Source organism: Mizuhopecten yessoensis, unplaced genomic scaffold, assembly GCF_002113885.1.
Source record: "Mizuhopecten yessoensis strain PY_sf001 unplaced genomic scaffold, ASM211388v2 scaffold6135_1, whole genome shotgun sequence".
Taxonomy (NCBI): domain Eukaryota; kingdom Metazoa; phylum Mollusca; class Bivalvia; order Pectinida; family Pectinidae; genus Mizuhopecten; species Mizuhopecten yessoensis.
The window spans coordinates 1,449,130-1,462,260 of record NW_018406397.1 but is presented as its reverse complement, the minus strand read 5'-3'; the positions used below and the strand labels follow the sequence as shown (position 1 = coordinate 1,462,260).

General features: G+C 38.7%; 2 protein-coding genes across 2 annotated transcripts; both read left to right on the top strand.

Moving 5' to 3' along the window:
• Positions 1-1,349: 1,349 nt before the first annotated feature.
• LOC110451612 (histidine-rich glycoprotein-like) lies at positions 1,350-12,011 on the top strand. The gene is made up of 2 exons (XM_021499733.1): positions 1,350-2,022; positions 11,749-12,011. The coding sequence occupies exons 1-2, from the start codon at positions 1,350-1,352 to the stop codon at positions 12,009-12,011; spliced, it is 936 nt and encodes a 311-aa protein (XP_021355408.1).
• A 381-nt stretch (positions 12,012-12,392) lies between these two features.
• Positions 12,393-13,046, top strand: LOC110451611 (extensin-2-like). Its single transcript, XM_021499731.1, has one exon. It carries the CDS (start codon positions 12,393-12,395, stop codon positions 13,044-13,046), a length of 654 nt encoding a protein of 217 aa, XP_021355406.1.
• Positions 13,047-13,131: the final 85 nt, after the last annotated feature.

Here is a 13,131-nt window from a genome sequence, read left to right as displayed (position 1 = left end):
CTCAACTCTCTGGGGAGCATACAACCAGTGCTGCCATTTTGGCGCTCACATCTAGTATTCAACAATTCTAGCACTACCCAACCACGTACTCATTTACAGCTGAATAGACTGGAACAAGCGGAGTAAAGTATCTTGCTCAAGGATACAACACAGTGCCGTGACGTGACTCGAACCCGCAACCCTTCGGTCACGAGCCCGGCGTCGTACCACTAGACTACCGTGTCTACGGTATATGACAAAGCATGCATTTTGTGAGAGGTTCCATTTTTCATTAGATGTTTGGTCATACTATCAAGGTGGAACATTAAAAGGCTGTCAGAAATGTAGGAAATAGAAGGATTTTAAATAGATGTGTAAAAACTATGACAGTTATTAGCCACATTTCATTCATTAATATGATCTCGTATATAAGTATCGCGGCATGCTGATGTAGTCTTGATGTGCTATATACTCTAGTCTAGCTCTTTATATTCAAGGACGCTTTCTTCATCTAAATAATTGATTTCATGATCAAATTGGTATTTAAAAACTGAAGTTTTTCATTTGAAAGAAATGCAAATTGTGCTCAGTGTATCCGTGCTCTGTTCCAAGTTACATGTATCAATTTTCTATCGCAGTTCTTTTATTCCAATTGCAGCGACAACGCTAACATGTTATCCGCATGTTTCTATCATGTGTTCTCTCTTATGTAATTAAACCGCCGCCATGTAACGTCACAAAGTCGTGTAATTATTGCAGCGACTTATATTGTAGACTTGGTCGCGGTTTCCGTCTCCACGTGACCTTGGCTGTTGCGAGCTCGTTAAATCACCATCAAATCTTTGTTGGTCGAAAGTGTTTTTACGGTGTTAAATACTTTTTGTTAATATAAATCATATGAAAGCAGTTTTACCAACCGCATAACCCGTTAAATACTCGGGAAAGTAATGGCCAACCGTACCCCACTACACGATAGTATGAGGCGACTAGCGTGGGACCGCCTGCATAATCGGGATTTTTCTTCTGTATCTTTTGCTGAGAGGGCCTAAAGGAAACCAACATTGAACTGCTGTACAAATTGAAATATTTGTACCTGGAACTTGTATCCTTGTCGCTGTTATCTATTTTTGGACAACAATATTAGTTCAGCTTCTCTCCTGATACGCCTAACGTCATATACATGTAGCCGTTGCCCTGCATGACTTCATTGTGTTGATAGGACATTACGACTTAACAAAGAGCCCGCATCTGACTGAGCCAACCTTCAAATGGAGGTGGTACTTTACGGTGCGATCTTACCATAAATTAATTTAATAGACAGAGACTTTGACGTATTTACTTTGGCTATTATTCTGACAGTGGGGAGTGTCATGGGAGACAATTCATCCCCCACACACTACTACGACCTCCCACACAGCGTCACACACTACCACGACCTCCCACACAGCGCCACACACTACTACGACCTCCCACACAGCGTCACACACTACCACGACCTCCCACACAGCGTCACACACTTCTTCGACCTCCCACACAGCGTCACACACTACCACGCCCTCCCACACAGCGCCACACACTACTGCGACCTCCCACACAGCGCCCCACACTACTACGACCTCCCACACAGCCCCACACACTACTGCGACCTCCCACATAGCGTCACACACTACTACGACCTCCCACACAGCCCCACACACTACTGCGACCTCCCACACAGCGTCACACACTACTGCGACCTCCAACACAGCGTCACACACTACTACGACCTCCCACACAACGTCACACACTACTACGACCTCCCACACAACGTCACACACTACTACGACCTCCCACACAGCGTCACACCCTACTACGACCTCCCACACAGCGTCACACACTTCCACGACCTCCCACACAGCGCCACACACTACTGCGACCTCCCACACAGCGCCCCACACTACTACGACCTCCCACACAGCGCTACACACTACTACGACCTCCCACACAGCCCCACACACTCATATAATAAGTCGCTTATTACGTTACTTTTGGTGAATACAGCAGGTGATTTATTTTCCAAGGAAAGGAATCTAACAGCACGTACACGTACTAGTTTTATGATCGTGTTGTTTAACGGACTATAATCTTGCTTTAACGCGTTACTTCATGCTGACTCGGTGACAGGTATAATGTGTAAGAGAGCTGACAATAACTGGTTTCGCGTTAATATTTTAGGCTCGTAAGTCGTTAAATTTCAAATAATGATAAATGTCGGCTCCAGAAAGATGCTGGTATCGTATCTGTGTAAAATATGACTTTGCCTAATTATGACTAGGTGTATACACAAACATGACTGGTTTGCAGCTGGTCCAATGTATGACACGGTATAATGAGATCTACAAAGTACATGTACTACATGTACCTACACATCATACATGTGACTAGTGTTAGAACTAAGGTTATATGTTAACTTACACATTGCTACCTGACATATTGTACCTGTGATTTATGTGAGAATTAAGGCTGTATGCTATCTTATCCACTATACCTGTGATTTATTTGAGAATTAGGGCTGTATGCTATCGTATCCACTATACCTGTCATTGGTCGTAGACTAAAGGTTATATGTTACCTTACACATTGTTACGTTACATATTGTACCTGTGATTTATGTGAGAATTAAGGCTGTATGCTATCTTATCCACTATACCTGTGATTTATTTGAGAATTACGGCTGTATGCTATCGTATCCACTATACCTGTCATTGGTCATAGACTAAAGGTTATATGTTACCTTACACATTGTTACCTTACATATTGTACCTGTGATTTATGTGAGAATTAAAAGGATATGTGCTTAACATGCATTATGCATGTGATTTGTGTTAAAATTAAGGGTATATGCTATTTTACACATTATATTTGTTATTTGTGTTAGGCTTGAGTTTATTTGCTTACTTACTCAAAACACCATTCATTTGTGTTAAAGTTAAAGTTAAGGATATACCCTACCTTACACTTTATACCTATGATTTGTATTTGAGTAATTCCCGTTGAAATCTTTTTTACGATATCACCTTATACTTTTAAACTTCTTGTCTAGCTAGAATCATCACTGCCTGTATTTTACATTCTTTTCAAAATAGTCACCAGTAAATTTTCAGATAAGTCTTAAGTGCCATTTATGAAATATATTTTACACATTTCCTATTATGTAAAGTACGTACTGACGTCATAGTATTCGGCTTCACAGCGGCATACACGGGCAACTTTATATACTAGAAAGATAAAATGCTTTTGAACGGAACTTTTAATGATAGATGTTCCCAATTTACTCACATTTCATCGGTTGTTTGTTCTGCTATAAATGTCAAAGATATACATCGTGGGGAGTATGGTCAATAAAATCACTTTTTAATTGAATAGAGACATTACTAATACGGTAGAGAACTGTACAATTGTACAAGTACGTTGATACCTCAACAAGATCTTGTGACAAAAATATAGATATATTAGTGTATAAATGTTTTAGTTATTTCATATTCTGCACTGAATAACAGTCAGACAGTGTCTCTAAAGACGTTGTCAACAGGAAACACGCCAAACACTAGAAAGATGATATTTTTTCTAACATTTAATTGTACTTGTTGAGAATGTTATACACTTGGAATCTATAATATCAAAAACATTGTCGCCTCTCCCCACCTGATCTAGGCGTAGTGTGTGGGATTGGGCGGAAGTGAGTAATACGCTCTTTTTAGTTGTCTCCGCTGCCGCCAGCGGTCCGCGCCAATCAAGCGCACCTCATTAGCTGATTCTGCAAGTTTAATAGCAAACTATTTCAGGGAAGTTGAAGGCAATATGATGGTGATTGCACCATCTGGGGTGACAGTGTCTCGACACGACATTTCTGTACACTTAATTATCGGTGTTGACTGATCCACATGATGACAGTATCCAATTCGGATTACTAGTCCTGACGACGTCTTGAGCACATCACCATGTATCTCTGGATAAATCAGTCTCGCTTCGTATCAAACGATTGATTTCAAGAAGATTTGTTCATACCCCCACTCTCCCACCCACTCGTTTAGTTTAAACACATTTTATTGACATATAATATGACAATAGGATTAGTCAGTTAGTTTTTCCAACTTATAGATGACTTCTCCAAATAACATACATAACATATTTACATAGCGAGAGAGAGAGAACGGGGGGTGAGGGTATAGATTGAGAAGCAGAGAATTAATCAACTAAATCACTTAATCCCGACCGACCTAGAAAATTTTGTACTGATTTGGTATTTTTTGTATGATCGTTTGAAGAACACTTGCGTCACCATTACAGAGAAAGTTTAAATCAATAACACCATCATACCATGCTAAATCTGTATATAATATTCTACGTAAGTTCTGATATAGGGGACAAAAAAAGTAAAAAATGATAAGGATGTTCACAGGGATGCCCACATCGACACTCTGCTGAATCTATTAGGTTGGCTATAAAAAGATCATAGTTAAGTGGGCTTGCTCGGTTTCTTAGACGACAGTGAAGAATATTTAATTTCCTAGATCCATATTTAACAAATGTCTTACTTGATTTACTGTTCACCAGCAAGGACGTTTTAACATTTGACTTGAACGAATTTAATGAGGGTGACTTTCTAATATCGTTATTCAGGTTATTCCAAAGATTCGTTGCTGAAGGAAAGAACGAATTTTGTGATAAATGTAAACGAAACTGTTGTTCTCTCAGCAGGTGAGCTCCTCGTAAATCATATGGGACTATATTTCCAACATAATCTGGCAACAAGTCAATAAGAAAATTCGGTGCCATATTGTTAACAATAGAATAAGATAGAGAAAGTTCCCGAGCATCTCCCCTTTTTGCGAGGGGTAACCAGCCAGTTTCCTGATATATATATTTTGTGTGTGTGTGTGTGTGTGTAAATACGCAATCCAGTGACAATTCTAACAGCTTCTAGTTGAATTTTCTCCAGTGTTATGGAGTTAGTTTCACCGCAGTTAACCCAAACCTCACATGCATATTCAAGAAGTTGTCTAATATAGATAAAAAATAACTTCTCTTAGTTGTTCCGTTTTAAGATGAATTTGAGCTTACGAAGGGTTGCACTATATTTTGTTATTTTACTAACTATGTAATCAACACGAAAGTTCCATTTACAGTCGTTAGAAATAAAAACACCTAAGTGTTTATGTTGGTTAGTAATCTTGATGGGGGTACCATCGAAGTTAAACGATGGGACAAACGGAAGCTGCAGATTTGAGATGATAAGGGCCTCAGTTGTGATGGGGTTGAAAGACATCATCCACTCTTTGGACCAAACTTCAAGTTTCCTCAGATTAGAACTTGCTTCTAATTCTATTTGGTTCAGGTCGAGAGAGGAGTAAAAAAGAGATGTATCGTAAGCGAAAAGTCTGGACAAATAGAAGAGTTCGCATGAAATATCATTTACATACATTAAGAAAAATAAAGGCCCGAGAACTGAACCTTGAGGTACACCAGCGTTGGTGGAGTTGAATGTTTAATAAATACTGCTTGCTTTCTATCAGAAAGATAGCTACTGATCCAAAGAAGAAGTTGACCTGAAATGCCATAATTCTCCAGTTGTGTAGTAGAAGACCTTTATGCCACACACGACCAATGCCTTCGAAAAATCACAGAATATTAGAATAGTGTGCTCATATTTTTCCAATGAAGAAATTAATGAGTGATAGAGTTCAATGAGCTGATGAGTGGTAGAATGGTTAGGTAAGAAAATAAATACATGTGTTTATAAACCACACGCTCAAATAACTAGCATCTTTGTCATGATTTACAACATTTATTTTACCTATGTTGGGTTCACTTATCTTATAGTATGCGATTGTATGTAGCCTACAGTGTAGTATCACTAAGTCACGATTAAAGTCATTTCCATTTNCCCCCCCCCCCCCCCCCCCCCTTCTCTCTCTCTCTCTTTTATGGTTCAAGTTTTGTCCTTTATTACATATAATATTCTTACGATGTTGTTTAACTTTGTAGTGTTGTCATCCGCTTGTTAGTAATTAAGGAGACATATTCATATAAGTATTTAAATACTTTTTTCTGAATCCTGTACTTATGAATTTGATGTATGACATAAAAAATGAAATAAAATATGTTTTCTAAATAGCTTAGCAGTGAAATAGGTCTGTAGTATGAAGAAATACGTGCATCATTAGCTTTAAATACAGGCGTGACATGAGCAATTTTCCAGTAACCAGGATATATATTGGATGATAATGAATAACTAAATATAATGGATAATGGATGCCCCCCCCCCCCCCCCCCCCCCACCCCTTCTCTCTCTCTCTCTCTCTCTCTTATGGTTCAAGTTTTGTCCTTTAATACATATAATATTCTTACGATGTTGTTTAACTTTGTAGTGTTGTCATCCGCTTGTTAGTAATTAAGGCGACATATTCATATAAGTATTTCAATCCTTTTTTCTGAATCCTGTACTTATGAATTTGATGTATGACATAAACAATGAAATAAAATATGTTTTCTAAACAGCTTATCAGTGAAATAGGTCTGTAGTTTGAAGAAATACGTGCATCATTAGCTTTAAATACAGGCGTGACATGAGCAATTTTCCAGTAATCAGGATATATATTGGATGATAATGAATAACTAAATATAATGGATAATGGTTGCCCACCCACTGGTGACCACGTCACCTACCCTCAAAAAGACAAGGTAAGGCGATACAGTACGACTTCTATGGGTTACTGATAGAAAATATCATATGAGCTGAAGAACTTGACTCAATCAAATGTTAAAAGGAGGGTTAATTAACAGAACGCAAAAACAAGAAAACTCGAAAATATAACATATGGATTTATAAAAATCTGAAACTAGCCGAACTTGTTTTTAAGAGTGACATGTTTCTCCGTTTAGAAAACGTTAACCAGAAACATAGCATCTATATATAAGTCAAGTCTAGCAAATGTATAGATATGGGATAGGAAAATTCTACATGTAGTAAATAATTTAGAAATCAAGTTACCAAATAGCAGATTTTGAAAGAGTAAAAACAGAAAGGACCCACTGTACACGTATCTTTGAACATTAAAGCTTCACATCAAGGTAATGTGTGCATTTCCGATTGTATTTTGGCAGTAAATCTTTTTTCTTTGGTTCAAAATGGAAAATTTTAAATGACATCACATATTGCATTAAAATTATATTAAGTTTCAGAACGTCAATCAAAAAGGTACATTTTGACCACCAACAATTAAATTTGATGCACTTCAAAATGAAGATTTAGAAAAACATGTAGTTATCGACCTGGAGGCTGCCGTATTCCCCTACGTTTGATCGAGTTTTCTTGCTCTTACCAGCAGACATTAACAAGCACACACGCAGATTAGAAGAATTATTACTGTACAACATCAGTTAAGTAAACACTTATCAGGGAACTTTACTTGCGCACTTATTAAACGACATTCGGTATAAGGTTCATTGACGGCGTCTAGAAAATGTAGATGAAAAACCCAGCAAGCTGAATTACAAATATTTATATGTATGGCATTGCCGCTATATAACAAAACTTATTTCAATTGACATTCATATCAGCTATGAATGTCATAACCCAATTATTGACGTCATCATAGTCATGATTTCTTAATTTTAACGTTGGAAAAGACTGACCCTTCCTGCAAAATGGCCGTTCTATTCAATCTTTTTTTTAAGCTGCTTGCTTTTAGTTGGCTTTCATACAATGAATGTCAACTGGCGTTTTCATTTTTTTTGAAATAGGATCGAATTGCTTAAATTGGTGCGAAACAACCATCAGCTTGAAGGGATCGCTACTGGTCAGCATTTTCATGAGTCACGTACTGTACAGACTGTCAGTAGTGGTCAGTGATGATGATGTCTGGTCATTTGCACCTGAGACCTTCGCGTCGGTCAGTGTCCAATTAACAAGTCGTCATCAGTCTATTTAACAGAATAAAGCAATTGAGTAGCATCTGATGTTGTGGCATCATTGCCAATTCTTCGTCTGAATGAAGCCCAATTCAAAAATAATCACCATGATGATGTACTTGTGAAGGGTGGAATAAACAACGAAGAATTACGGAAGAAAAATAGGATCTAATTACTTTTGTCCCCACATTTTCGAATTCCCGAGTTATATGTCCAATCGTAGTACACAAATATATATTGAATATCTCTATTCTAAAAGTCCAAATAACGAATGAATATTTTGTCCATTAATAAGGCGACGTGACCTATATAATCCAGTATTTAATGCGGCTGTTCCTCTGCGTGTGCAAACGCTTTATTAAGTGATTTCGCTTCGCCAGGGCAGGAAATAGCCGGGAACGCATCATGCAACCTGCATACAGCGAAAATAATTAAACATGCTAAAGGAATTTAATTTCATGAAAACTACTATTTATAGTTTACAGGAGATTGGCATTGTTTGTTGATTGATTTATACGCTTGTAGTGCGTTGTTTTAAAGACAAGTGGACGGTGTTACTGTTTGTTTATAAAGAGATACACATTTCCGTTTTTCCACGATCAAATTTAGAACGTTGCGTGTGCCTGTATTGTTGGACGCGTGCGTTGTCTATTGTCCGTTAATCCATGGGTATCAACCAATAAAAAACATTGTTGCACCAGCTATGTGGTAGCATAGAACCCTGTGAAATGAAGACGGAAAAATCCCTATTCGAGTGGCCCATAACGAGGCAGATCCATATTGAAGCATTGTCGAGTAATGAACCCCAACAGACCTTTCCCACGGATTGAGGAGTCGCTGTCTAGTCACACTCGTATGCTTGATTTTCTCGTGATTCTGTATATGAGTGTGGAAGGGGCGTAAGTGCTGTGTTTAGTTTCCCCTTAATGAACACGTGAAAATTGTCGATGAAATTAGAATTAACAGTCCGGTGTGGACGACGGGGAATCCGCATAGTAGTACGTTTTGAAATGTGAATACAAATACTTTATCAATCTATATGATTTGGGAGAATGTTATTTCTGCGTTTATAGAAACATCAACACAAATTAGCTAGTACAATGTTATGTATTCCTACACGCTTAATATGGAATTTCTACAAACAAAAGTATACTGGTAGAGCAACCTATTGTATTTGATGAATTGGTTTTGTAAGTTTTGTTTTAATCAAATAAATCACGAACCGTAAAATACCTGAATGTTGTTCATTTTAAATGAACTTTTTGAAGGAGCTGCGCATCACAGGAGTGATTTGGTTTGTTATGCTGTCACTGAATCGTTCGCCTCATGGAAAACACAACGAAAGGGAATAGGATTAGGGGAATAACCCTGCTCTATTTTGATTTGCTAGGGTATCCGTTTTACTGGTTCCGCACTGTGTCGAATACAACTCCATTTGGAACTGTATAATCACGGCATACCCACAAATCTTGAAACACAGTAGGGTAATCCCCGAATAAACATTCTCAATATCTCTTCTTTAATTACATTAACAGTTAGTGTGTTGGTTTTGTCATGTATGGGTGTAGCTGTCATGTATGGGTGTAGCTGTTTTTGTGAGACGCCATGTATATCTTTGTCAATATGACGCTTGGCAGTCCGCTTCAAATAGCACAGTGAATAGTTTATAAACAAACGCTCAAGTGACTATTGTTTTGGAATGCAGAACATGGTAAATATTAAAGACACCAATTCAACTACTTTACTTAAGGCTGACGTTTTAGAATTTATCATACTAGGATGAACAGAAAGTCTCTACAGATCTTATATTATCCATGAATTGCACTAATTTCTAAACCTCCATAGGATACATTTATGATATTAATAACACATCCGTCCTTTTTCTTTACTAGGCTGAGCATTGTCGTGAAATCATTACTTTGTGATTACGTTTGTAGTACTTCTTGGTCATTCATTTAATTTGAGCACCTGATGAGAGCCCCATTATTACACTCGTACGACCCACTGAACTAGTTTGGATCTGAAAAGGTACACAAACCTTTATTCCAGTTATATGAATAACGATATATAAGTGACTTATTTAGATTCTAATAACGTCGCTTATACAACTTGCCACAGAAATGCAAAGACCCGGAGCGAAACAAGCTAACTTTTGCCCCAATTATTTCGGAATGAAACGACAGCACCGACCTCATGATTTGGCCACACAGCTTGTTGACCTAGGGGCACATTCTATCTAGATTTTTAAATAAGGTCAATACTTTGACATACATTATACCAGTTACTGTAACATCTTTTTGCCCAGCGGTCAGAATAATCTGGACCTTTTTTACGTCAATTTTAATATTCTCGTGTATGAACAGCTGGCGCATGTATATACTCAACCACATTAACGCGCCGTGACGTATATAACGGTGGTTCACCAATTAAATAACAAATATCAGATATCAATCATTGGGCTTATTTTCCTATATCTTACTTTGTTTTGAATATTTTACAGCGCATGGGTCTCCTATCAGATAGAAAGGCGACAATCAAAAAATGTAACGATTCGTCGCTATGTTTAATATAGACAATAGTGTATAACCAAGCACGTGGGGTAAAATGCTGAACATTATTTCTTCTTATGTCCACTTTATATTAACTATAGACATTTCATAACTGACATCACTAATCATTTTGGATATTCAAATCTGTTGATCTACTTACATCTAGTAATGTTTATCTATCTACTGATGATAATTTATTTATTCACTCAAAAGTTCAGCAATACATTTCTGCTACTAACAGATTTAATCAAAATTATGACTGTTTTCATTGCCTCTTATGCTTATATTTATTTATATGTATAAACATGTATATCTTAAATTTTGAGTAAGGGCTTGTGTGTGTGTGTGTGTGTGTTTGTGAATGCTTATTTATTATGTGTATGTGAGGGTGTATGTGAGGGTGTATGTGTGAAATGGTATAGTTGTAAGTGTATATGAGTGTGTCTCGTTGATCCATGTACTAAATTTATGCTTCTTGTCAATTAATACCGGATAGGAGAAGACTTATATAGGCTAAGCCTGTTGTCTTATCCAGTTGTGCAATTTTTTGTCCAATAAAATTTGTTGAAACTAAAACGTGGGGTACAACGTTTCGAAAAATACCTCGCAACGGTTCTTCATAATGTATTGACGAAGGCTTGACGCAACTTCAAAATCAGAGGTTCTGTTCTCGATGTGCGTATTTTCTCTACATGTGCGCAGAGAAGATAAAAAAAGCATCTGTTTTACAACAATTATGAAACAAGTTATTTCAACTCTTGTTGGCCCGGATGTTAGCCCATGTGGTCGGGCAGGTGACCCCATACCTTTTCACAATAAGATAAGTGCATCTAGAACAAAAAACCTTTGTATTTCGACGATTGGTTTGACGTTCTTATCAAAACTCGAACATATACTTGTGTAGATAGCCAAAGGCAATATAGTTAAATTATGTACCATTTTTATATGTTTTTTCGTGACAAGTCAATAGAAAAAACGTAATACTATTTTTTTCACGTCTTACGGTAAACTTAGTACACGTGAACTAAATAGCATAAACTGTATTGGGCATCATGTAACCTTCAGTCCTGGTCGTTTTGATGAGCCGTTTTTCTATTCGATCGAAGGGGGTCTGAGTTTGCTGACAGACGCTTGAAAAATTACCTATTATACACCTATTGTTCGCACAAAGACAATCTTTGCTGCCGTTGGCAACCATTCTTACATAAAAGAGACCGCATGCTGTCGATTTAATATTTAATATCTGTGGCATGTATTCTATTTCCAGCGTTGTTAATGGATGCAATTGTTAAAGGATTGAAGATTCCTACATTGACTTTTCCCTACAGAACCCCAGACTTCGGCAAATCCTACGTTACCACAGACTTCGACAAATCCTACGTTACCACAGACTTCGAAACATCCTACGGTACCACAGACTTCGGCAAATCCTACGTTACCACATACTTCGACACATCCTACGTTAGCAAGACCTTGACATCTCCTACGGTACCACAGACTTCGACACATCCTACGTTACCTAGACCTTGACATCTCCTACGGTACCACATACCTCGACATCTCCTACGGTATCACAGACCTCGACATCTCCTACGGTACCACAGACCTCGACATCTCCTACGGTATCACAGACTTCGACATCTCCTACGGTACCACAAACTTCGACAAATCCTACGTTTCCAAGACCTTGCTATCTCCTACTGTACCCCAGACTTTAGCATCCCTTACGGTACCCCGTACCTTGATATCTCCTACGGTACCACAGACTTCGACAACTCCTACGTTACCAAGACATTGACATCTCCTACGGTACCCCAGACTTTGATATCTCCTACTGTACCCCAGACCTTGATATATCCTACGGTACCTTAGACCTTGCCATCTCCTACGGTACCCCATACCTTGACATCTATGGTATCCAAGATCTCCACATTCCCTACGGTAACCCAGATCCTGACATCTCCTACGATACCCCAGACAACAACATATCCTATACGGTACCCCAGACAACAACATATCCTATACGGTACCCCAGACTTCGACATCTCTTACGGTACCGCATACCTTGACATCTCATTCGGTACCACATACCTCGACATTTCCTACAATTCCACAGACATCGACATCTCCTACGGTACCCCAGACCTTGATATCCCCTACGGTGCCCTAGACCTTGATATCCCCTACGGTAGCCCAGACCGTGACATCCCCTACTGTAGCCCAGATCCCGACATCTCCTACGGTACCCCAGACCTTGATATCCCCTACGGTGTTCTAGACCTTGATATCCCCTACAGTAGCCCAGACCGTGACATCCCCTACGGTAGCCCAGATCCCGACATCTCCTATGGTAGCCCAGACCTTGACATCCTCTACGGTTCTCAAGATCCCGACATCTCCTACGGTGATGTATACCTTGACATCCCCTACGGTACCCCAGATCCCGACATCTCCTTCGGTAGCCCAGACCTTGACATCCCCTACGGTAGCCCAGATCCCGACATCTCCTACGGTGACGTAGACCTTGACACTCCCTATGCTATTCCCAACCATGACATCTCCTAGTGGCATATGCCCCATATCTTACATGTTAGTCCTGACACTAAATTTAGACACATAATCCATATATAACAACGGAATCCCCCCCCCC